This window comes from Nansenia antarctica (assembly GCF_963989245.1).
Source record: "Nansenia antarctica genome assembly, chromosome: 20".
NCBI lineage: Eukaryota > Metazoa > Chordata > Actinopteri > Argentiniformes > Microstomatidae > Nansenia > Nansenia antarctica.
In genome coordinates, this window is record NC_137693.1 from 19,375,233 (window position 1) to 19,402,412 (window position 27,180).

General features: G+C 41.6%; 2 protein-coding genes across 2 annotated transcripts; both read left to right on the plus strand.

Annotated features, from left to right (window-relative positions):
- Positions 1–10,976: 10,976 nt before the first annotated feature.
- slc22a5 (solute carrier family 22 member 5) lies at positions 10,977–16,390 on the plus strand (the record flags this gene model as incomplete). Its single annotated transcript, XM_080549497.1, has 9 exons — positions 10,977–11,372; positions 12,167–12,270; positions 13,002–13,156; positions 13,433–13,604; positions 13,983–14,109; positions 14,581–14,678; positions 14,806–15,020; positions 15,389–15,575; positions 16,243–16,390. The coding sequence occupies 9 exons, from the start codon at positions 10,977–10,979 to the stop codon at positions 16,388–16,390; spliced, it is 1,602 nt and encodes a 533-aa protein (XP_080405623.1).
- A 4,716-nt stretch (positions 16,391–21,106) lies between these two features.
- On the plus strand, positions 21,107–25,765 carry LOC308174419 (ladderlectin-like; the record flags this gene model as incomplete). Its single annotated transcript, XM_080549498.1, has 8 exons — positions 21,107–21,121; positions 23,156–23,234; positions 23,589–23,642; positions 23,985–24,032; positions 24,402–24,499; positions 24,657–24,782; positions 25,180–25,279; positions 25,409–25,765. 8 exons carry the CDS (start codon positions 21,107–21,109, stop codon positions 25,477–25,479), a joined length of 591 nt encoding a protein of 196 aa, XP_080405624.1. The 3' UTR covers positions 25,480–25,765.
- Positions 25,766–27,180: the final 1,415 nt, after the last annotated feature.

Below are 27,180 nucleotides of genomic sequence, written 5' to 3' on the forward strand. Positions count from 1 at the left end.
AGAAATTTCCTTATTTTTGAAAGAAAAACACAGTTTTTTTCAATGAAGATAACAGAAATAATCAGAAATACACTCTATACATTGTTAATGTGGAAAATGACTATTCTAGCTGCAAACGTCTGGTTTTTAATGGAATATCTACATAGGTGTATAGAGGCCCATTTCCAGCAACCGTCACTCCAGTGTTCTAATGGTACATTGTGTTTGCTAATCGCGTTAAAAAACTAATGGATGATTAGAAAACCCTTGAAAACCCTTGTGCAATTACGTTAGCACAGCTGAAAATGGTTTTGCTGGTTCGAGAAGCTATACAAATGGCCTTCCTTTGAGCTAGTTGAGTATCTGGAGCATCACATTTGTGGGTTCGATTATACTCTCAAAATGGCCAGAAAAAGAGAACTTTCATATGAAACTCGACAGTCTATTCTTGTTCTTAGAAATTAAGGTTATTGAAGGATATGTGAGAAATTGCCAAGAAACGGAACATTTCCTACAACGGTGTGTACTACTCCCTTCAAAGAACAGCACAAACAGGCTCTAACCAGAGTAGAAAGAGAAGTGGGAGGCCCGGTGCACAACTGAGCAAGAAGACATGGACATTAGAGTCTCTAGTTTCAGAAAAAGACGCCTCACAGGTCCTGAACTGGCAGCTTCATTAAATGGTACCCACAAAACGCCAGTGTCAACATCTACAGTGAAGAGGCGACTCCGGGATGCTGGCCTTCTAGGCAGAGTGGCAAAGAAAAAGCCATACCTGAGACTGGCCATTAAAAGGAAAAGATTAATATGGGCAAAAGAACACAGACATTGGACAGAGGAATATTGGAAAAAAGTGTTATGGACAGACAAATCGAAGTTTGAGGTGTTTGGATCACAGAAGAACATTTGTGAGACGCAAAACAAGTGAAAGGATGCTGGAAGAGTGCCTGACGCCATCTGTCAAGCATGGCGGAGGTAACGTGATGGTCTGGGGCTGCTTTGGTGCTGGTAACGTGGGAGATTTGTACAAGGTAAAAGGGATTTTGAATAAGGAAGGCTATCACTCAATTTTGCAACGCCATGCCATACCCTGTGGACAGCGCTTGATTGGAGCCATGCCATACCCTGTAGGAGGAAAACCAATTTCCTCCTACAACAGGACAATGACCCAAAGCACACCTCCAAATTATGCAAGAACTATTTAGGGAAGAAGCCGGCAGCTAGTATTCTGTCTGTAATGGAGTGGCCAGTGCAGTCACCAGATCTCAACCCCATTGAGCTGTTGTGGGAGCAGCTTGACCGTATGGTACGCAAGAAGTGCCCATCAAGCCAATCCAACTTGTGGAAGGTGCTTCAGGAAGCGTGGGGTGAAATTTCTTCAGATTACCTCATTAACAACTACCCCAGCTACAAACAGCTTCTACCCCAGGGCCGTCCAGGCCCTGAACACAGCAAAGACCTAGGTTCTGGGCCCTGGACAGTCTGGACGGATTGATGGCAGCTGCTGGACTGAAAAAATCAGGTGTAGTGCTGAGGCACAAATATGTACATTTCAAGCCTGCAAACTGCGACACTTTAAATAAATGTGCAATAACACTATGTGCAATATGACAACCCTAGTCGTCTATCTGTACAGTATAGTATAGTGGATAGTGTACATAGCATTTATTTATGTAAACCAGCTCCTTCCCTTCTTGTGTTTTTTTAAAGTGTTTTTTTAAAGTGTTTTTTCTTTCCTAACACCAGGGGAGCCACCCCTCCTAAATTTCGTTGTTTGGTACCTGTACTGTAGCAATGACAATAAAGACCATTCATTCATTCATTCATTCAACTAGAATGCCAAAGGTCTGCAATGCTGTAATTTGCTGCAAAGGGAGCATTCTTTGACAAAAGCAAAGTTTGAATAACTTTATAAAAATAAATTAAAATCATTATTTCTAACCATGTCAATGTCTTGACTATATTTTCTATTCATTTTGCAACTCATTTGATAAATAAAAGTGTGAGTTTTCATGGAAAACATGAAATTGTCTGGGTGACCCCAAACTTTTGAACGGTAGTGTGTGTATATATATATAATATTCATAGGGAATAGGTATAGCTTCAGTCTCCTCTTCAGTTAGTGAAACAAATGTGTAGCGCAGGTGATTTGTAATCACTGATGGTAGATTTTATGGTAGATGGTAGAGCCCAGGTTTGAGCCCCCTTGTCACATGACCCGGATGTGATGTGACCCGGACGTGTCTTCCTGCGGAGGGCGGAGGTGACTGTAGCAGAGACCCAAGTTCGAACCCTGCCTGTCGCATATGCTTTTCTGGCTTGATGATAGACTGGCTTGTACAGAGGTCTGGCCCCAGGGGAGGCTGGTGGAGGTACAAATTGGAGGACGGGTAATAGGGGGTGTTCTCACTAGAACATTTGCTTCACTTGAAACGGAGTTTAGGATAAAGTTCGCTTTGCTCTGCGTCGTTTGGAGCTGTGAGAACGCACATTCGAAGTAACTCCCGGAGCAAATACCCGTCAGATGCTCCACTTGAAAAGGGTGGTTTCGCTTTGGTTAGAAACGACGCATCCATCACTTTGCTTCGCTTTGCTTTTGGTGAGAACGCTGCTCGAGGCTGTCCATAGGAAAACAACAGCACACGCATGTTGATCTGGATAAGAGAGGGACGAACGGGCAATTTTCTATTTTTCTGACCAATCAACTACCACGTCTGTTGCTTCGATTGCGTATGTTACTTCGGTTACACGAAGGGCTGTGAGAACGCAAATCAGAGAAATTATTTATGCAACAACGTTGTATTTATGCAACACATCCACTTGCTCCGGGTCTCGATTCAGACTTTCATGTGAGAACATGACCTTAAACTACCATTCCTTATTCCATTCCATACATCACAATGAGCCTGTTCTACCAGCTCCGACCTCCATCAGCCTTTTGAGTCTATTGTCCCACTTCAGCCTGTCTTCATGCTGTAAAGTGAGTCAAATGTCAAAGGTCAAAGGTCACTCTGATAGCATTCAGCAGCTGTAGCCTCTTAGACTTTGACCCTAATATAAGTCTCACAGCCAAAACACTCTCTCACTCATCCTCACACACACATTTTCCGAAAATGTAAAAAAAAACACAAAAAAAACTGTGAAGCCCTGCTGTGGCACTCGGTAGAATTGTTTTAAATGCAAAAGAGATTATTCACATCTTCATGCAATAATAATAGTTCGCACATAATCAAAAAATTCACTCTTCACTTCAGCTGTTAACACACACATCGGAGTGGAGGAGGTGGTGCAACATATTTATAATTATTCACACAATGATACAAATACAATACAAAAAAGAAATAAAAAAACAGCCCAGAAACAGTCTGAACAGTCTATTCTATTGTCATAATCAACAACAATTTACGATAATCTACTAACGATCTACCATACAAGTTTCCATACACAGTACCTCCAGTATATTCACTAACAAATACAACAAATTGGAATGAACGTCCTTCAAACAAACTATTTCAAAGTCAGACATAATCAATGTATGCGTCTGTGTTGACAAGCAGTTTCAACAAGTTCCTCTCCTACATCCCCCTAGGAAGTGTCTGTGTTGAGGACACTGGGGGAGGGAGAAGCAGAGAGAGGCAGAGAGAAGCAGAGAGAGAGAGAAGCAGAGAGAGGCAGAGAGAGAGAGAGAGAGGCAGAGAGAAGCAGAGAGAGAGAAGCAGAGAGAGGCAGAGAGAGAGAGAGAGAGATAGAGAGAGGAGATCCAGAGTGTATGTATGCTGTGTGCCGACTAACTGTCAACACAACATGATGCCATCTATGATGCCAAGTAGTGAGTTCATGCTGAACACTGCCCCAGAGACAGACACACACACAGAGAGAGAGAGAGAGAGAGAGAGAGAGAGACTGACAGAGAGAGAGACAGATAGAGATAGAGAGACTGACAGAGACAGAGACAGATAGAGAGACTGACAGAGACAGAGAGAGAGACAGATAGAGAGACTGACAGAGACAGAGAGAGAGAGAGAGAAACAGAGACACAGAGAGAGAGAGAAACAGAGACACAGAGAGAGAGAGACAGACAGAGACAGAAAGAGAGCGAGACAGACAGAGACAGAGAGAGTGCATTTCTTGGTTCATCCACTGTTCCCGTCCTCTTTTGTTTGTTTGTCATTGTTTAACAGAATCCTCTCTACGTAATTGTAGTGTAGGGAGCTGACTGAAGACCCAGAATGTCTCGTAGGATTCTGCCAAATGAGAGGAGGTTCTACGTTACGTGGCAGCGCAAGAATCTGTGCGAAACCAATCACTAACCCGGCTGGACTGTGTTATAAGCAGGGGTGCACATAACTGGTGCGCCAGTGCGCATGCGTCGCCAAAATGCATGCTGCGCGGCAGATCAGCCGCATGAAGGCGCTGTTGCGCACCAAAGAAAAAAAAAATGATCACAAAAAAAACATCCTCTACCATGGTTGAAATTGAGGACAGTGATAATTTACAGCAGTCAAGAGAGCAGTGATGATGACGATTAAGCTTGTAGCATAAATAAATGCTTAGGCTGTAACTTTTTGTTGAAAAGTTGATTTCAGTGTTTACAGAACAGAGCAGTGCTTAAAGAGATGTCCGTTTATTTCAGTGTGTTTAAAGAACAGACATTCAGTTAGTGCTTAAATAGATGTCAGTTGATTTCATTGTGTTTAAAGGAGTCTGACAGACTTTCATGCTTAAAGAGCAGTCATTTGATTTTGCATTTGTTTATTTTGTTTTGCACACAATCATTTGTTTGTTCATCTTTATTTATGAATAAATGTCGTTTTGCTAATATAAGTTATCCATGTATCCCTTTTTCATCCATCCTGTGGGACGGGTCGTGACTCGCGAGCTCGGGGAGCACCAAGCAGCATCCCTAGGTGCTCCTCTGAGCACTGGCCCCAAAAAGTTATGTGCACCCCTGGTTATAAGCTCATTATAAACGTGTGAGGTAAGGTCTCCCACATGCACTGATGACCACGCTTATCATGCATGGCGCTGCATAACCTCGGCTTAAACTAGCCATCACAGATTCTAGGTTACTGTAACTATAAATGTGAAATCAGTTTTCTTTTTTTTTTCTTTTTTTTTTTACATAATGAAGTTTGCAGTTAATACATACGTATATCTGTAGCTATAGCTATTTTGACATTTAAAAATAAAATACATTATTAGGAAAGCAAATATAAAGTGCAATTTAAAAAAAAATCACCGGTTAAAAAGTAGCACCGGTTTATTTCCATAGTATCTGTACCTGTAACTGTAAATGGAGGTAATATTAGCCTATTACTGGAAGTTGTTTCGTTTATTCAATATAATAATAATAATAATAACTTTATTTGTATAGCGCTTTACCTGCAAACGTTGCAGCTCAAAGTGCTTTAATCATTATATAATCATAATTTAATTATTTTGTCATTTAAATGCAATATTAAAAGGATGGGTTTTTATAATCTTAATGTTATTATTTAGTCATTTAAAGGCAATATTAAAAAGATGGGTTTTTAGTCTTGACTTGAACATAATGTGCTGAGGTTGCATCCCTAATGTAAACTGGCAGTGCATTCCACAATTTGGGTGCATAAAATGAGAATGCAGCCTCACCAAATCTCTTCTTTTGTACACGTGGTACACAGAGAAAACCAGCGTCAGAAGACCTGAGAGCTCTACTGTGTTCGGTGTAACAGCATGTCAGTACGATGGTATCACTTGGGGTAAATAAAGTGAGGTTGGAATGACATTGCTGACATTTTCAACTGAGATGTTATGAAGCTGACCATCAACTGTCAATGTTGAACAAATGTTAATTAATCAACCCATGTGCAATCATGTTGCAACATTAGATGATGAACATCAAATGGTGACCTTAAGTCAATGTTGAAAAAATAACCATTACATAATTCCAACTAACATGTCACTAACAACCATCGAATAAGAAGAATGGCAATCCAACATGGCAAAGAGCAGAGAGTGCAGATTTTCCATTTAGATTTTTTAAAAAACGTTCAAAAACAATATTCTCATAATCGTTGTATAACATCAGATTGGTCAGTTGTTGACTGTCGCATAACTCGTGAGCTTAGAATTATAAGGTTCTATCTCCGTTTAGGGCAGTTCAGAGATATTGAACGTTAAAGTTTTTACATTCCATTATGTTTTGCGAGATGGAACCTTTGTATTTTATTAATTACTAACTCAAAAATGATAAACACCTAATGGATCAGATTATGTAAAAAACTCAATTTTGACAAAAATGGAGATAGAACCTTATAATTCTAACGTCACAAACCGTGAAACAAAATGCCCATAATGATTAGGTCTCCCTCGTAAAAGAGATAGTCATCGCCAAAAATATTGGCACCCCTGCACTTCTGTCAGATAATGCACAACTTCTCCCAAATCGTTGCAATTACAAATGCTTTGGTATTCACATGTTTATTTCTTTTGTTTGCATTGGAACAACACAAAACATCTGAGGAAAAAATGCCAAATCGGATATCATTCCACACAGAACTCCAAAAAAGGACTGGACAAAATGATTGCATTATCAACTTAATTTTTGTTAGCACACCCTTTGGAAAAAATAACTGAAATCAATCGCTTCCAGTAACCATGAATGAGTTTCTTTCCCCTCTCTACTGGAATTTTGGACCACTCTTCTTTTGCCAACTGCTCCAGGTCTCTCACATTTGAATGGTGCTTTCTCTCAGCTGCTGCTTTGAGGTCGCTCCACAGGTGTTCTATGGGAATTAGATCTGGACTCATTGCTGGCCACTTCAGAACTCTCCAGAGTTTGTCTTAAATCATTTCTGGGTGCTTTTTGAAGTGTGCTTTGGTCCTTGCTGGATGACCCATGACCACTGACGGAGACCCAGCTTTCTGACACTGGGCCCTACATTGCGTCCCAAAATTATTTGGTATTCTTCAGATTTCATGATGCCATGCACACAGTCAAGGCATCCGGTGCCATAAGCAGCAAAGCAACCCCAAAACATCTGTGAACCTCCACCATGTTTGACTGTAGGGGTTCGTGTTCTTTTCTTTGAAGGCCTCATTTCATTTTCTGTTAACACTACAATGATGTGCGTGACCAAAAAGCTCTATTTTGGTCTCATCTGTCCACAGGGCGTTCTCCCAGAATGATTTTGGCTTCCCCAGGTAAGTTTTGGCAAACTCCAGTCTAGCTTTTTTTATGTCTATGTGACAGCAGTGGGGTCTTCCTGGGTCTCCTACCATAGTGTCCCATTTCATTCAGATTGTGACGGAGAGTGAGAGCTGTGTCTGCAGGTCAGCTTGAATTTGTTTGGAAGTTGATTGAGTTTTTTTATCCACCATTCCAACAATCCTTTGTTGCAATTGTCACAGTGACGTAAGAATAGACATGTTGTTACAGTCTCTTCTGCCACCTCAGTCAGGCGGCAACTAGACAGATACCAGACGGATACCAGACAGTTACCAGACGGACACACAACGCTGTGACAGACACAAAAGAACGCCTGTTGGGAATTCGGGAGGGTACGAAGACAGGCACCCTTCCCAGAGCTAAGTGCCTTCTATAGAGTATTCCCCCATACTCTCGTTGAACGTATATATACCCTGTGGGTCCCAGTGCCGTTTGCACGCTGGTGACGTGTGGCGATCCCAGGGGCGGAGCCAGATCATTTTCAGGTGGGTGGCACAGGTAGGGACAAGTTAAATTGGGCGGGGGGGGGGGGGGGGGGGCAGTCAAAAATGAAGGCCGCCACCGACCTCTCTCTTCAACATTTAGACTACAAAGGGGAAACAATTACTTTTCTTAAATAGTACAGTTAGGCTACACAAGGTTGTTTTTGTTGGCTACATTAACTCTTTCACCTTGTAAGCAACGTGCATATGACCTTTTCATTTTGCACTGTCTAGTCAGTGTCTACATAAAAAATTCTGATTGACATGTCCCCTTGTTTATGATATTCTCATCAACATATCTTATGTGCAGCATTGCAAAATGTATTACTATTATTTTTTAATAATGAAACTGTTATTTCACTGTTCTGTGCCTGAGGTTTCTTCTTTATGAGGAATTCTTCAATATCTCCCCTTCGTTTCATTGTTAAGTCTACTTGAGAACAATTACAAACAAAGTAACTTCAATGAAAATGATACTTTCCTTGACTTTAATGTTGCATTAACATAGAACAACAAAAGTACAGATTGTAAGCTTTCAAATTATGTGTCATACATTGAAGATAATTGAAGAAGATATGGTTATTTGAACGTTAGTACATCTCAAACCACCGTGGAAGCTAAGCATGGTTGGGCCATGTTAGTACTTGGATGGGAGGACACCTGGTCATCCCCGGTGCTGTGCACTTTTCGACTCGTTCTGGTTACTTTCACTTTTTGAATTCCATGTTTAAACCTAAACTAAACCCTAACGTACCGGGGGGGCTACAATCAAAAACGACACATCCCTGTGCTACTTAGGAAGAGGAGAATTTAGCAACTTGCCCTTTCCATTCGAATGGGTGAACACGGTTTCGGGAGAGCTCTGAATCAAAACACACGCAAAACAGCTGCTAGCAGGCTAGATCTAAGAACAATTTCGCTATGAACATCTAGCATCACAACATGTTAATACTAGATTAAGCTGAGTTTCCCTCCCCTGTCCTCCCCAGTGGAACTACCAGAGCCGGGCCGTGGGACCGGGCCGTGGGACGTGTCAGGCCGCGACGAGAGGCCGAGACGTCAGGGTGCAGCCAGGATCTTATCTTGGGCGGCGCCCCAGTCATGATTTTTTGGGACTATTCTAACCCACCGGACTCTGTTGTTTTGAAAGACTCTCATGCTAGCATTGACTATTTATTCTAATAAAGTTTTAATAAAGTAATTTTTTGTCTGTTTCTGGCCTCTTGGTATTGGTCTGGGTCTGGGTGACTTTGGCTTGCTCCCCAACAGTATCCAATTAGAAGGTGGGGGTTGTTATCAGACAGCATTATAGGAAGGCTCCTGACCCGTTTTACACAATATTTTTTTGCAATCTTCCATCCACGTCCAGGGAGGTTCGCTACAGTGACATGGGCTGTACACTTCTTGATGACATAGCGCACAGTGGACACAGGAACATTAAGATCTCTGGAGATTGTCTAGATGCTTTTCCACAATTTTGTTTCTCAAATCCTCAGACAATTCTTTGTTCTTCTTTCTTTTCTTCATGCTCAGCGTTTCTATATTGCCAGCACCTGTAATCTGCGTGAGGTGAGTTTAAATACAAATGAAAGAAGCATTACATCCTTGAAATACAATTATTTCTTACAATTTCTTGACTGTTACAATAATTGTGTACCTTCCTCTACCTTTTTGTGATGTTCCAATGCAAACAAAATAAATAAACATGTGAATATCAATGCATTTGTAATTGCAACAATTTTCTGGGAGAAATGGTGCATTATCTGACAGAAGTGCAGGGGTGCCAATATTTTGGTCCATGACTGTATCTCAATACATTTCCTGATTAAATGAAGGTTGAATGAAAGCAAGAGACAAGACTGTACTCCACATGTATAGGAGCAACTTTAAGTACTTTTGTTTTTGCTTTAGAGGAAACTGGATCGTCTGTCCACATTGCAGATAACAGTAGGCCACTGTACCACTGTAAGACGATGATTAAAAACAACACTGTAGTACTATAAGAAGATGATTAACAACAACACCATTTGTCTTTTACATGTGAGGGGTGTGGCAAGGTAGCAGCAAAGCCAATCAAAGTCAAGTGAATGATCAATGATCTGAGTCCTTTATCTGCCCTATTGTCTCCAATCAGAGACTGTGATTCAGACCTGTTTGTTTCTTTATCCCTCTAACACAGCTGGGACTGTCAAGCTTGTCTTCATCCTACTTGTGTTTTTTAAATGTTTTTTTTAAATATAATTAAGTCACAAAAGACTATTACTTCTGTTTGCCTGAACTATTAACTAAACCCAATGACAATGAGGTCACATATAATATTTTATTTGATTGTTGAGAGTATTAAGCATCTTATACCCCCCATGATGTTTCTTTATAAATGCCTAATTTCAATTTATGTTTTGCACATTCTATTTTGGTTTTGCAATGTTATTTTTAAAATCGGTATATTCCTACTATTTGTACAACAAACCCCAAAATAAATGTGTATTGAATTGCTGCATTATTGTGTAGTGACACTTAAATAAACAAAAACGATAAACTATCTAGAATAATGTGATGAATAATAATGAATATAAAGACAGATGTGATGTGAGTTCATTTCTCCCTCTAAAGGATCTGCTGATTCAGAGAACATCTCTAATGGTGCACATCAACGCTTGGTTAGTCAGGTAAAATAATCTTGTCAGCAATTAATGTTTCATTAATCATTCGTTGTAAGAGTAAATAAATCCCATCACCCCTGCAGCATTGGAGCAGTCTGAGTCCTAATGCCACTTAAATCCATTCACAGTACAAGCGTGTGCCATTCCTCAGGGTATTTAAAAGGGAGGAATGTTGTGTTTAGGAGAGGGGGGATAGAGGGGAAGGAGAGAACGGGTGCAGTTAAATTGATCTGAGTTCTTTGATCATTTTTACTCCCTACTTGAATGTCAATTTAATCAGGAGAAATGAGTAAGACATGTCTAACAGGTCCCTCTCTCCTGGGTCTTCTGGGCAGCATAAAGGTGGATACCAGAGTCTCCGGCCACAGACTGACACTCTGACCCACACTCTGGGACGTGGAGGAAGAGGCAGCTGCGATCGGAGGCTTGTTTAGAGGGCGAGAGGACCGGGTCAGGTCTGGTGCATTGGAGCCTGCAGCGATCTGAAGCTTGGTTAGGGGGGCGAGAGGACTGCATCAGGTCTGAGGCTGTTCTTTACTGAGGCTGTTCTTAACTTGACTTCTTTTCACAAGCTCTTCTTTTCCCTGAGCTCTTGTTTTTCCTGACTCAGCCTTTTAAGAAGACTCAGAAGCACCCAAGAAAATGGTGGACTATGACGAAGCGACGGCCTTCCTGGGGCAGAGCGGACCTTACTTCTGGTGGACCTTCATCCTTCTCAACGCCATCTATATCTCGACCGGCTTCCACGGGCTGTACATTGTGTTCGTGGGCGCCACTCCCCAACACCAGTGTCTGATCCCGGAGGGCAGCAACCTGAGTGAGGCGTGGAGGAAGGCCATCATCCCTCTGCGGGAGGTGGAGGGGCGGGACGTGGCGAATGAAAGCTGCTGGAGGTACAGGCTGGACGTGGTCAGGAACCTGTCTGCTCTGGGCTCCGTCCCTGGCCGGGACGTCAACCTCACGGGGCTGGAGCGGGAGGGCTGTGTGGATGGATGGAGCTACAGCAGAGACATCTACCACTCCACCATCGTCACTGAGGTTTGTGTGTGTGTGTGTGTGTGTGTGTGTGTGTGTGTGTGTGTGTGTGTGTGTGTGTGTGTGTGTGTGTGTGTGTGTGTGTGTGTGCGTGGGGGTTGTGCATCAGTACGATGGTATCACTTGGGGTAAATAAGGTTAGAATAAGTTAGAATTATATTGTTTTTTGGTTTTATCCTTGTATAGGTCATGACAGAAAATGTTATGGTGCAGCAATGTTCCACACCAAACATTGTATTAATGTGTGTAAAAGGATGGTTTATGGTTGTAATTTGATGATCATTATCCAACGTTACATCAATATTAGTCTTTTAACATTGAATTTAACATGTGAAGTGTGTGCGCGTGTGTGTTTGCCTCACAAAGGCCATGTAAATACAGTATTGCAATACATTTAATCAGTGAGAAGAAAGTGTCCTGCTTCTGTTAGGTCTTAATGAATTTAATAATTACCTGAAACTTGACATCACAGCATGCATCCCAATGGAATGCAAGCAGTCAATATAACCAGCTAACAAAATATGTATTATATTACAATACAAGGAATATATTTAGAGTATACTGCAAGTTCAGCCTTTTAATATTATTCTTTCGTATCTCTACGTCACCAGTGCTCTATTTTCTACTGGTGCTGTACTGTACCTGTACACACACCCGTACCTTTACCTGTACCTGTCATTTTACCTGTACCCATTACTATACCTTTACCTTTACCTTTACCCATAGCTGTACCTGTACCTGTACTTGTACTCAAACCTGTTGTTTTCAGATAATAGATATGTCTCCTGTTTCTGCAGTGGGACCTGGTGTGTGAGGATGAATGGAAGGTTCCCTTCGCTTCCTCCACCCTCTTCATGGGCTACCTGCTCGGCTCCCTAGTCTCTGGACAGCTCTCTGACAGGTACGGCTTCTACCTGCAGGCTACTAACCGTCTAACTACCTCTGCTGGTTTACATTAACATCCTCTACTCCATGTTCTTATCGAAAAATACTTAAGTACCCAATACCTAAACGCAAGTTATTATCGTTTTCCTTACGATTGACTGATGACAGTTGATTCACCTACTGAGACAAATGTTCTGATTGTTGGATACAAGCGTCTGCTAAACGGCTTAAATATAAAAATGTAAATGCAGTTGCTCAGCAGACTGTTGTCTGTTTCATGATGTCAATAGCACCATCTGCTGTCCAAAAATAGGCATCTCTTATCTCGACGGGCCTTTCGGTTATTCAAACAACACCAGCACCCTGGTACGAAAGGACAAAAACAACCTTCTTCCTACTCAGCATGTTTTAATTAATGTGTAGCTCAGTTTTATTTCATTTATTTTGGAGTGTAAGCACATGCATTCGGTTATGCATTATTGCAACTTAAGAGGAATGGAGCTGGACACTGAGTTTGATTGAGGGGGGGATGTGAAATACAGCTTGAACAGAAGAGCATCCGGTTATGCATTATTGCAGGTGTATTTCTGTATTCGCTCTGTAGTTTCATTGTATGCTGCTCCATTCCCCCCAGGACTCCCTCGCTCCCTTTCTGTCTCAATGGCACTAAACAATAAATAAGATAGATAGATATGTTTTTTCTCTCCCATGTGTGGGTGAATTCACACTGCTTTATTTTCTCTTCAGGTTTGGGAGAAAGAAGTTGGTGTTCATCTCTCTGGCTGGCGAGTTCGTCTTTGTCCTGCTTCAGTCCTTCGCTCAGTCGTGGCTGGTTTTCTGCGTCGTCTTTCTATTCGTCGGTGCCTTTCAGATATCTCTCTACATCTCTGCGTTTGTACTGGGTAAGGAGGGGTCCAAACTTTTTTATGCTACAATTTGGAACTCAAATTGTAACCTCAAATGTACGTTTCTCATGCAATTCCTTCTAATAAACTTCCCAACCGCAAATGTTCAGCGAAAGGCACCAACTAACAGATTGTTTCCATCCTGTCACCTCCTGTTGTTATTTGCATTTAATGGAAAGCACATTTTGAGATGCTTTTGAGATTCCAACCAATCTATAAATGTTCATTGTTCACTGATGGGGTCCATTAACGGGTGTTTTATCCTTAATCCAGGGACGGAGGTGCTGAGTAAGTCGATGCGCGTCCTCTTCACCACTCTGGGGACCTTTCTGCACTACTGCATCGGTTACATGACCCTCCCCTGGATCGCGTACGCCGTGAGGGACTGGCGGACGCTGCTCATCATCTTGTCTACTGTCCTCATAGTCTACATCCCTTTGTGGTGGTATGTTCAAAACTCAGTCAAATATATTTGTTGTTGGGGAGCTTGGTCCCCGGTTCGATTTCGGCCGTCGACATATCCTGCACGTCATCCCTCCTCTCTCTCATCCATCCTTGCTGTCAATCTCTACTGTCTCGATCCCAATAAAGCAGACATGCCCTAGTAACATTTGTTTGTGATCCATTTGTTTTGATGTACAGGAGACAATGTTCTGTTACACGTTTATTTGAGTTTAAAAGAGCATTTCCACAGGGTCACAACACACTTTAAATTCAGTGCTTAAGACTTCGACTTTTTACCATCCTGTGGATATTCAAGTAAAGCAACCTATTTTGGACTTTGGCCTTCGCTACGTTTGATTGATGAGCTTCTCTATTGTAGGTTCATCCCAGAGTCCCCAAGATGGCTGCTGTCTCAGGGGAGGGTGGAGGAGGCGGAGGCCTTGCTGAGACACGCTGCTGAGAAGAACCGAGTGGAGGCTCCGGAAGTCATCTTCAAAGGCACCGGGGTGAGACTCTGCTGTGTTTCTGACCACATCACAGTGCTTCTGGAGGTGGTTATTATGACAGCTGAAAAGGGATAGGTCACTGTTTTACACCTTATAGTCATATCGGTTCCTTAACTTGAAAGTAGTCCATGAGCCAGGAGAAACTGTCATTCCTGGTTCAGTGTTGTTTAAATGGCCACTGCTAACTCCAGCTAACTTTAGCCACTGCTAACAAAAAAACAACAACAAAGGTTCTACATTTGTGGCCAAATCACCTCAAATGAACTCTGACTCCTTTGAAGTTACTGAGATGATTTGGCACAAATGTTTTTTTAGGACCTATAAAAATGGTCATGGTCAGCCATACGGTACTACTTTACCTGCTTGTTTGCTGTTTTCTCAAAGACTAAGAATATGTCCCTGATATCACACTTCTCTCAGGAAGTTGAAGAAGTTGAAGGTCCAACTAAGCCCTCCTTTGTGTTCTTATAGCTGGACGTAGTGTCGTCATCGACAAAGAAACACACCATGTTTGATGTCCTGAGAACCGGCAACATACGATGCATCACATTGATGTGTCTGCTTCTATGGTGAGCGCTTTACACACACACACACACACGCGCACGCACGCACGCACGCAGACACACACACACACACACACACACACACACACACACAGTCTTTAGTTTGACTCGGTCTGTCTTCATCACTGTTTAGGATGGCAGTCAACATGGGATACTTTGGACTATCTTTGAACACCTCCAACCTGAGTGGCGATCCTTACCTCAACTGTTTCCTGTCAGCTGCTACGGAGGTACCAGCCTACATCGTGGCCACACTGCTTCTCAAGAAATGTCCCAGAAGACTCCTATTGTCCAGCTTCCTCTTAATAGGAGGAGGGTTTCTGCTCTTGATCCAACTCCTCCCTCCCGGTAAGGCGTTGGTTTATACATGCGCACTCACTCACTCTACATAGTTTTCCTCTTTCATGCCTCCTGTCCTCCCTTTAGATCTGCAGGACCTGGCCATCTCTAATCTGTCTCCTCTGCTCAGGGCCTGGCCTTGGCTCTGACCATCTCTATTCTCTAACCTGTCTCCTGTCCTCCCTGTAGATCTCCATGGTCTGGTCTCTCTAACCTGTGTCCTGTCCTCCCTGTAGATCTCCATGGTCTGGTCTCTCTAACCTGTGTCCTGTCCTCCCTGTAGATCTCCAGGGTCTGGTCTCTCTAACCTGTGTCCTGTCCTCCCTGTAGATCTCCATGGTCTGGTCTCTCTAACCTGTGTCCTGTCCTCCCTGTAGATCTCCAGGGCCTGGCCTTGGCCCTAGAGATGGTGGGGAAGTTTGGCTTCACCATGGCATTCTGCACTGTCTACATCTACACGGCAGAGATCTACCCCACCGTGCTCCGGAACGTGGGCATCGGCATGTGTTCCTCTGCGGCGCGCATCGGGAGCATCACAGCCCCTTACGTCATCTACCTAGGTAGGTACTAGGGATGTGACCGAATACAAATACGTTATTCGGGACAAGCACAAACAATGCAATGGAAACAGATACAGATTCTACCCGAAGTTGTGAGAGAGAGAGAGAGAGAGAGAGAGAGAGAGAGAGAGAGAGAGAGAGAGAGAGAGAGAGAGATGCGCAATGTACAGTATGAGAATGTGAAAATATATTTAATAATTAATTATATGCCCATATTAAATAAATGTAATGTTTTGAAGGCACAAAGATTGCATTGACAAAGGTTATAAAATACCCTTTTCTGGTCTATCCGAATACAGATACAGATACAGATAATTGTGTTGGTTGAACACATACAGATACAGATAATGACGTCTCTGTACACCCCTAGTAGGTACACAGCTGAGGAGGCCGCTGGAAGTCGACATTGGAGGTCGGGCTCATTTTAATGCACAAACACGTGTTTGATACCATTCCTCATTACATTACATGCATTACAATGAGCCTGTACCTTTTACCTCCAGCAGCCTCCCCTGGTACACAGCCCCTTGTCAGCGTGCTCGGTAGGCTATAGGTAGTCAACGTTGTTATTGACAATCCCACCGATTGATCATGTTTATTAGTTGTATAGAATTGATTGGAATACACACCTGTCATAATGCTCTCGCCTGTTTGTTTGTTTTGACAGGCAGCGTCAACAAGTTCCTCCCCTACATCCTTATGGGAAGTCTGACAGTGTTCTCCTCTGTGTTGAACCTCTTCCTCCCCGAGACCTTCAACCAAGAGCTGCCAGAGACCCTGGACCAGATGCAGAGATGTCGAGGGTACGACACCTTCTAGGCTGCAACGGCTACGTGCTAACAATGCTACAACGGCTACATGCTAACAATGCTACAATGGCTAAATGATGTAAATGCTACAATGGCTAAATGATATAAAGGCTATAACGGCTACATGCTAACAATGCTACAATGGCTAAATGATATAAAGGCTGCAATGGCTAAACGCTATCAATGCTGCAATGGCTGAATGCTATCAATGCTACAGTTGCTACATGCTATCAATGCTGCAATGGCTAGATTATATAATGGCTGCAATGGCTACATGCTATCAATGCTACAATGGCTGAATGCTATCGGTGCTACAATGGCTAAATACGATCTATTCTGCAATGGCTAAATTATATAACGGCTGCCATGGCTAAACGCTATCAATGCTACAATAGCTAAATGCTATCAAGGCTACAATAGCTAAATGCTATCAAGTGTATTGAATATCCACCTGAGTGATGTTCATCGTATATCTCCACAGGTTGTGCAAGGGGAAACAAAATAAAGGGTTTTACCTTGAAAGTGGAGAAAGAGATAACCACGATGTGTTACGTGAGGCCAGATTCTAGGTCTCGGTCAAATCAGCGATTGTCCAATCAACAGTCCTTACTTGTGACCCAACACTAATCAGCTAATCAGGAGGCTGCAAGGACGTCCAGCCAATGGGAATGCATTGCATCGGAAGCACAAGACCATGCTCTCCTATTGGACCATAAAGCCCCAAGCAATCTCTCTGCCTCTACTTATAAAACTGTGTTTTATAATCATTAGATGTGTTGCATTATGTGTAAGGTGGTCATGAACTGAGACTTGATCCAAATGGTCCTAGCTTCCATCCTGTTGTCAATGTGTGTACTCATGGCATCATGAGGATGAACTGTAATACCTGAATAACACTAGTACCAGGCTGTACTTGGCTGCCTTGGTTGTTGCTGGGACAGTGCTGGAATGGACAATATGAAGACAAAATATCTGGCCCAGAACAGTACGGTTTGGGTTGGAAGTAAAAAATCATGAAAGTGAAAAATGAACAATGGCCTCTGTACAGTATTTCTTACACGTCATTCTATTAACTTAAACATTTTCAACGTCTGTGATCTGTGATGACTTTGCCTTTGTTCTTTTTGAAATGTGATGAACTCAAAACTGTGTCTCTATTATTTTTTTTGTCACATTAGTTACAGATCTGTTTGCAGCTTGCTCTTGACTCTAAATAGGCACCAGCACTTTGGTCCAACAGTTTTATGAGTCTGGGTCTCGTTGTTTTGTCTACCTTCAGAGAGGTTGTGTCATTTTTTTTTTAACACTGATTCACTTATTAAAATGGGTGTGGGGGGCAAAATGTTTTGCCCTGCCACTCACAAAGTGCCCTCTTGAATTATTTTTATCACATCTCACCATATTTCCCAGATAGAACGATCTCACGGCTTGGTGAAAAGGTCCACATGTTGGGAATTGAGAAACCCGGCAATCGAGCCAAACAAGTCTTTTTTAAGTCAGTTTTTTTGCATATGAAGAAAGTTGAAGCGATGAAGAACCCACTCGATATCATAAACAACAGTTTTACATTCACTAAATACCTACACTTTGTTAGCAAACTTGGGTGGGGGGTAGTATTCGTATTTGTGTTGGGGCATAATCACTTCTGTTTCGGCCACACCCCACCCACACCCCAGTAACGTGCAGTGAGGTCATTGGCTGGGTAGGCAGTGAGCTATAAATAAAAAAAAAATGCGAGTAACGCAGCAGCCAGACTTCAAATGGCATAGCGCATACTATAAAGGCAATCAATAGCCCTTATATCTTTTAACGCAGGCTCGAAACTCACTTCTTCAAGAAGTAGGCCTACTACCAGGATCCTCCCTGTTAAGCACCTATTGTATTTTTAGTTTGCTATTCTTCATTTTGCCTTAAAAAAGCAGTACACTCCTACGTTAAATGCAATTATTGTAAGTCGCTTTGAATAAAAGCGTCGGCTAAATGACTGTAATGTAATGTAGGCTAATATACTATACTATAAAGTCAATCACATAGCCCATATATACTATACTATCAAATAGCTGGTCAAAAATGTCAAATGTATTGTTATCTCATAACTACACATAGCGTAGCGCAACAGCCTGTATGGCATTGCCTACATTCACCTGCATCTCAACAGGATTTACAGCAGCACGCAAAACAGCTCAATGACAATATAAATTCACCTGCATCAACAACACAGGATTTACAGCATTTGAACCGGCACGCAATAGCCTACATTATCTTAAGCATATGTAACATGCGTAGGCAAATGTGCGGCTAATTTCTCATCCTTTTCTGCCATCAAATGTAAAAGTTCGACATAATTCCCACGATTGATGGAGCTACTGCTGGGGAAATGTAGAACCGCGGCGCGAACAGCAGAGGATGCCGCTACGGCAAGCCAAACGCAAACTGTCAATCATGCTGTCAGAGGCAGCCTGCACGGTGCCTCAACGTCCATCAATGAAGACAATGTGAGAACAGACTACGCATGCGCAAACCTACGAAACTGTTGGTCTATCACTTCGCATAGCACATAGAGGCACAAGCACAGTCTGCCTCAGCCTCTCGCCAGCAATCAGCTAGCTTTGGGAGCAAACTCTCCTGGTGCCAGGGCATGCATTATATTTTTAAAACAACACATTTTACATCATTTAATTTTATTTTAACAACATTTTAACACATTAAAGTTAAGAATAATGAGAAAAATAAATAAAAATATTTTAAAAAGACTGATATTCTTTTTCTTTCTTAAATGCCTGGGTGAGGCACTGCCTACCCTGCCTCACCTGACTGCACACCACTGCCACACCCTCATAAATAGCCATGTGCGTGTGCCTGTTTGTTGACGAGAGGACAGTGCCATCAATGACCGTATCCACAGAGAAAGTGTTGTTGATGAACATACTATTCAGGACACTGTGGTCTGTAGATACACGCTTTGTTTTTGGTTAAGTGAGTTACATGCTACTAAGCTGTGTGAATGTTCACTAAGCTAACCAAACAAGTTTGTATGTTTGTTGCCGATACACCAAGAGTGAGTTACGCGTTATTTACTCACTGTGTGTAGGTGTGTTTACCACACAGGTGTTAGCTTGTTAGCCAGGGGCCCATTCCACTAAGGTGGATTATCTTCTAAGCCTCGATAAAGTTCTAATTGGCGATAATGTTAGCTTGCGTTCGGTTCCATCAATGTGGCTCAAATAATTCGCTGCTTGGTTGAGCTCCTTCTGAGTCAGATATAATTAGCCTGGTCGCGAGCAGGCTAAAAGACTGGCTAAAGTAATGCGTCCGTCAAAAAAGGCTCACAGGCGGAAACTACATCCCGAACGACAGTTCCTCATGTGTCTTTTAGGAAATATTAGTTCCCACTTCACACGAGATAGATCGATAGATAGTTTGATTGTGTGATAGATAACTTGATATTTTGAAAGTGTGATAGATAGATCGATAGATCAATAAATAAAAGAGTGTAAAAAAAAAAGTAACTCTCTCAACTTGCATTGTTGTCATCACAGCGGTCTGGCTGGCGCAGTGTTTAAGGCAACCAGCTAGAGTTCCAAAGGTTGCGTGTTCGAGACTTGACTAAGTGATTCTTTTTTTTTTTTTTTTACATTTAACCGAAGATTTCATGCAAAGGCTTCAAACACCATTGTAATCGTGTCAGTTCTTGTAAATTAGCCTGCACCATAATTTTATAGCCTACATACTTTTTTAGATGAGATTTTAGATTAGATTCAGACAACGAAATGCAGTAAAAAGTGTGTCCGAAGAGGGATTCGAACCACTGTCTAAAAATGACGAATAAATACCACGGCAGCGGTCGGTACCACTAGGCCATTGTGACAACATGACGGCTGGTAGCCTGCTGCGTATATCACCACAGTAGTAAATATTCATTTATTAAAATATGAACATATAACAATAACTGGGGCTAGTATGACCTACGCATTTAATCGGTCAGCAATTGCCAAACCATTTCCCTCGCCTTGTTAATTGCGGCAGTATTGCACTATTTTACATCTTATTTTTCCATCGTCATAAAGATCAATAATTCGGAATGCTGCGCAAATGTAGTACCCCTGCAGAGTGGAGTATCTTCATTTCGACAGATCGACTCTTCGGGGCTCTTTATGTCTGCGTGCACGCGCCCATATCGAAGATTTGTAAGCCGGTGTTCTGTGAACACTCATCACACAAGCCTGATCCTCGTTCGAGGAATCACCTGAGGCTTGAATTCCAATCCCGAGTTGCCTGATCGCCTGATTTATTTCAATCGCCGATATACTGATCCACCTTTAGTGGAACGGCCCCCAGCTTTGTTAGAAGCTTGTTTGTTTGTTTGTTTTTGTTAGCTGACTTAGTGGTTTTGTTTGTTGTGTACGAATGTACACAAGTTATGGTGTGTGTGTGTGTGTGTGTGTGTGTGTGTGTGTGAGCGTGTGTGTGTGTGTTTACTACGCTAGCCAAACTTGTTAGTTAGCTAGCGAACTTTGTTAGAGATATAATAGATTATAGAAAAGATCAATGCTTTTGTAATAAACAGTAATGTTGTGTGGAATCAAAAATAATGATTCATTAATTGATTTGTAGATTTTCTGTAGAATAATAGCCTACTGTGGATTGAAATGATTTCACTAGCCTACTTCTTACAGTACAGGATGACTTCAACAGTCGCCGTGACGCCAGCTAGAGAAGAACCTCCATGGTCTTTGCCAAGGTGAGTGGTGTGGGTTTGGAGTTCAGCATCTGGGTGGGATTGTCCATGGGCATCCGTGGCCAATGTTGCTCTCAGCTTCCCCATGGGCTTTTTTAGGGGGCAGGGAGGGATCTATTCTCTCCACTGCCGTGCATTGAAAGGTGTAGTTCTCAGTCTGGCACTGCCTTCAGTCACTCCAATGCAACAACGATACAAGTGCCAGTCCAGTGTTTTAAATCATTGGAACAGTCCCCTGTGAGAACTTCTTCCACTATCACACACAATGTTTCTTCAGAAATGTTCCTTTTCTACTAGTTTATAGTACATATTATAAAACACACCAGACTAACGACAACAGTGCCACTTTGATTGATTTAAAGTAGGAGTTTGGAGTCTAGATGTGGCACTCCTGTTTTACATGCATACTGCACAGTGAGCTTTCACAACCATAGCTTGCAACACTCCAAGCAAGACTTTCATCCAGTAGAGGGCAGTAAAGGCCCCGTGTTGGATAAAGTCACTCATGATGAAGAGGTTGCTGGTGAGGCCTTAATAGTAACCTGATTTAACTTCAAAACAATAATATATTCAGTTTGTTTTCTCCACCGTGTGCTCTCAGTCTTCCTCCCACCAAACACTTTCTTAAAGGGGCGTGTTCAGTCACATGCTCTACCAACTGAGCAACAGAGGACCAGAATGTAGAGGTGTATTTTAGTATTTTATTTGAGAGGACAATGGATTATAGCAACAATGGATACTTTTTGGTATCAACTTTAAATTTGGTATGTGCTTAGTCATTCTTTTTATAATAATTCCCAAAGCAACCGACAAGTCATTTATAGGTTATTATTCTATAATCACAATTTGACTCTTGGTAAACTTAAGACCACAATAATCAAACTCTCTAATAATCAAGCTCTACACCACATACATCTCACATTGGATGAAATTCAGTTGGAACAGACCATTACAAATCCAGAGATTATATTGTGACATTGCTTTGGACCATAAACTACATTCTTGTTGTTGTATATTTGCAGCAGATTCTATGTATTAGGTATTAAAACGTTTGGATATTCACAAGAACTTTTAATATGAACTTGGATGATACAAGAAACCGATTTTCATTGTATTATCACAGGCAACTACGTGGTTTTAGCTTTGTATAGAAGACAAGGCAGGGTGAAAATATACACCCTTGTCACCAGAGGATTTGATTAGCGCTAAATAGTGGAATAGTGGATTTTCATGAATACGTGTGGAGAGGTACACAACTAAATCTAAAATGCAACCTTGCTCAAACCTCAATTTCATATCATGAGGGCCAGGAGTTATTCTTGACCAAGAACATCTCTGGACCCCAGGTTTACTGTGGACCTCACTTCCAGGGGAAAACTACTCATAATAAACCTTTATTAATGGCTACTCCCAAGAAGTTTGTTGGCCACATTCTTTTTTGTTTCCTTTTATTTCTTTAGTTGCATCCAAACTGTGTTCAAGTTTAGATGCAAACCACTCTCTTTTCAAATGTTATACTCCTTGTGACCTTGTGCACAACTATGATATCAATTTCCATTTATGTTTCATATCCTTATTGCTTTACCACTATTAATTATACCAACACTCAGCAAAATCTCAAAGTCCACTATTTATTATCTCATCATTAGGGACATGCAGAAGTGATAACATGCAGGACAGGACCATACTGTATATAAACAGTAGAGGAACCTCCACTCTTCACAGCATCACCTGCCTACCTAAGAAGAAGTCACTGTGATTTACCTACCAAAGGTAAGGCTCCCGCTCCCTACTTATTCAACTTTGCTCATCTCTCTCTCTCTCTCTCTCTCTCTCTCTCTCTCTCTCTCTCTCTCTCTCTCTCTCTCTCTCTCTCTCTCTCTCTCTCTCTCTCTCTCTCTCTCTCTCTCTCTCTCTCTCTTCACTGTGGTAATCTGTTTTCTTTTAAATCAACCGAAAAAACAACGGTTGTGATGGTTTAAGGTGGTCCTATACAATTCACCAAGTGTGACCTCTCTTCCCAACAGACTCTTCCAGACTACCAGCGTCACCATGAAGGTTCTTCTGATCCTCTCTGCCCTCCTCTGTGTTGCCTTCTCTGTGAGAGCAGCGGCAGGTGAGACTTCATCCTGCATCTTTCATCAGAAGGACACAAACTCAGCAATTCAACCACTGCAGCAGGGGAGGCTGGTGGAGCTAGAAGATCGGAGGACGGGCTCATTGTATCAGTGCATTCCTCATCCCATTCCATGCATTAATAATAAAATAAATAAATAATTCATTACATTTATATAGCTTGTTTCCGAGGCTCAAGGACGCTGACAATATGGGAGAAACAGGGGGAGAGGGGGGGGTGGCATTACAATGAGAAATCTGATCTTCTACCTCCACCGGCCTCCCCCTTAAGTAATGCACAGGTTACTTTGATTGGTATGGAATACTGATTTATTTTTCTTGTTTGTCTTTTCAGTTCCTGTTGAGAGTGAGACTGTGGAGGTGGTGAAACTGGAGGAACGTTTTCCAGGTTTGTAAAAAAAATGCATTTAGATGTGTATGCTTTTCAAGACATTTGATATAACAACGTCAATAATGTAAACCAAGTCCTCTTGCGTCTCTGCATATGATAGTGATGATGTCTCTTCAAAACTACCAACAATACAGCAGCATACTGATGTAGACTTGATTAACTAAGCCCTATTACCCTGCTAAAACACTTAGGGCCAGTTTCCCAAACACAGATTAAGCCGAATCCTAGACTAAAATGCATTGAGATTTACTATAAAAAATATGATTTAGTCCAAGACTAGGCTTAATCTGTGCAACATATCTTTGATGAAAACTGTCTACTTGGCTCTCTTTTGTTCAGTGGAAGCGGTGGAACAAGGAAATGAAGTAGAGGCTGCTCTTCCTGAAGGTAGACAACACCACACTTAAACAAAACATAAACAAATAGATGATAATAGATGGATAATTTGGCAATTGTACTTTCTCAGACATCATTTTACAGGACTACAAATCAAATGTGTGACACTAACAATAACCGTTTAAAAACTAGCAATGAATACAAATCCATGTTACATTTCATCATCATTGTGTTGTCTTGCTGTTGACTATCCAGGCCTAGTAATAGTGTTCTGAAGACTGATGCTTTTGATGATGGTGCTGAAGACATTAGTATCAAAACAAGTTCATCAAAAATAGTAGTAAGCAGTTAAAAACGATAGTTTCTCTCTCTCTTTCTCTCTTCACTGTGGTAATCTGTTTGCTTTCTTTTTCTTGACAGCGAGGTCTGTTTATTGCCCGGTTGCTGACGGTTGGTTCAGTTACCAGTCTCGCTGTTTCATGTTTGTGAAAACTGCTATGTCATGGCACGATGCAGAGGTAATAAACACGTCATTTTACAAATGTTCAAAAGCTTGAAAAAGTCATAAGTCATTACAATAATAATGAAACCTGTTTATTTAAATATTTGCGTGATCAATAACAGATGCCTAAATGTTGCTTGACAAGATAACTAATCTCACCTCTCACCTTCCAGGAATACTGCGCCAATTTTCAGGCCAGCCTGGCTTCTGTCCACAACCCCTCTGAGTACCGCTTCCTGCAACAGATAACAACGACCGCTGGCGGTTCATCTACCTGGCTCGGTGGATTCTACCTCCAGGTGAGAGTCACCTCCTAATAAGCAGAGCAACTAAGCCTCAGTCATGGTATACTTGTGCCAAGGATATGATGGCGTGCTTGGGCCTAACCATGTAACCACCTGACCAGGAAAAAATAGTTCTTAAGTGTGATATTTGAGGACGTGCCTGAAAGAGAGACAAGTACGGTAGTTGAAAGAGTAGGATACTTTTCAGATGGATAAAATTACCTCTCAAATGTTGATTGATTCTGTACACCTACTGCTATTTGTGATAATAAACCACTATATAAACTCCTCAAAAAAAGTTTGGAAATTTTTTGGGGGCCTCTACCCACACGTTTAGCTGTGTTGCTCCTTCCATGAATGCATGATCCTTACAAGTTGTACCTGAAGTTGTAATCTCTGCTCCTCTACTCAGAGCCGCTGGATGTGGGTCGACCGCTCAGGGTTCTACTACACCAACTGGCATTCTCAGAGTACTGCGACCAGCTACCCCTGCCTCTACCTGCACCCCACATGTGAGAATATCATTCAAGCACAGTTACTCCAAATGAAATCTCATGCAACTCAAATGGTCTTAGATACAGTTGATTTTATTGTTGTTAATAATTTTATAATAATTATAATTGTTATGTTTCTTTTTGCAGTGGGCTGGTTGAATACCAGCTGTGCGACGTCACTCCGGTTTATCTGTGCGAGAAACCCCAACAACTGTTAATTAAGAAGTGAAGAGGACATTGATGCACATTGTGGGTTTCTGACAGCAGCATATTACTATTAAGGGACAATTTTATCTTATGGCATAAAAATTCTCAGTTAAGTTTACCAAGAGTAAAATTGTGATTATAGAATAATAACCTATAAATGACTTGTCGGTTGCTTTGGGAATTATTATAAAAAGAATGACTAAGCACATACCAAATTTTGTTATGATTAAGTTGATACCAAAAAGTATCCATTGTTGCTATAATTCATTGTCCTCTCAAATAAAATACTAAAATACACCTCTACATTCTGGTCCTCTGTTGCTCAGTTGGTAGAGCATGTGACTGGTGGGAGGAAGACTGAGAGCACACGGTGGAGAAAACAAACTGAATATATTATTGTTTTGAAGTTAAATCAGGTTACTATTAAGGCCTCACCAGCAACCTCTTCATCATGAGTGACTTTATCCAACACTGGGCCTTTACTGCCCTCTACTGGAGGAAAGTCTTGCTTGGAGTGTTGCAAGCTATGGTTGTGAAAGCTCACTGTGCAGTACTCATTTAAAACACGAGTGCCACATCTAGACTCCAAACTCCTACTTTAAATTAATCAAAGTGGCACTGGTTAGTCTGGTGTGTTTTATAATATGTACTATAAACTAGTAGAAAAGGATCCATGCCCTCCTTAACGATAAAAGCTGACGTTTTTTTTCCTGCAAGGATGAAGAGAAGTTTATTTTGGCACATAAAAAGCCACAACCTGGTCAAACAAGAAGAAACCTGGAACTATCTGGAACTTTGCACATTTATTGACCTACTGTAAAACAACTAAACGATGCTCTATTTTTCTTATTACTGTTGGATTGCATTTTTACTGGGATAAATAATGTCATTATTTACTCCTCTAGACTAGATTCAAAATCATTGTATTTTAAAAAGGGTAGAACGTCAAAGCAATTTGACCCTGAACTGTTATTGTTGCACTGCTGCCCCCTCCTGCCTGTTTAATGTGTTAGTGTCATTATCAATCAACAAATGCGTTGTCTTTTGGGTGTAAAATGTTACGTTTGTATAGGAAACCTGAGAAAAAAAGAATGTAGGCCTATGTTTTACAGACTAATAACTCATGGCCGCTACCCTTTACTTTATTTCTCAACAGCATGAGCAAAGTGAAGGGAGGGAGATTTTGGGATGGAGTCAGGGCATAAACGACAAAAGCATGATTCACACTGGTACATTCAAAGCACTCCTCACAATACTACTGGCAGTACTCTATCACTCTATGTAGCCTATACCAATCATGTTTAATTTCCTTCCCTTTTGACTTGCCTTTCCATGGTCATTACAACCTCATACAATATATGCAGTCTACATCACCTATCTGGTCGATGATAAACAGTTGTGTTGGTTCGACTCCTGATAGCATGCACTAAAAACCAAAGCAAATAAATATCCATAATTACAAGGAATTGGATTGGGGCTGGCTCAGACACCGATGCAGCCTGCCTCTACTGTGCCAAATAATTACACATCACCAGAATCTTGACTCCACTTCCAGTTCATATCATACCACTGCTCACCTCTGTAACACAGCCCTTGCTTTATCTAATTCTTCCCATGCAGTATGTTGCCTAAGGTTGTCCGCATAACTTAAGCATCATTGCATCAAGTACTGTAGTGTAGCTTTTACTAACTTGGGAGTAAAAGCTGGGAGT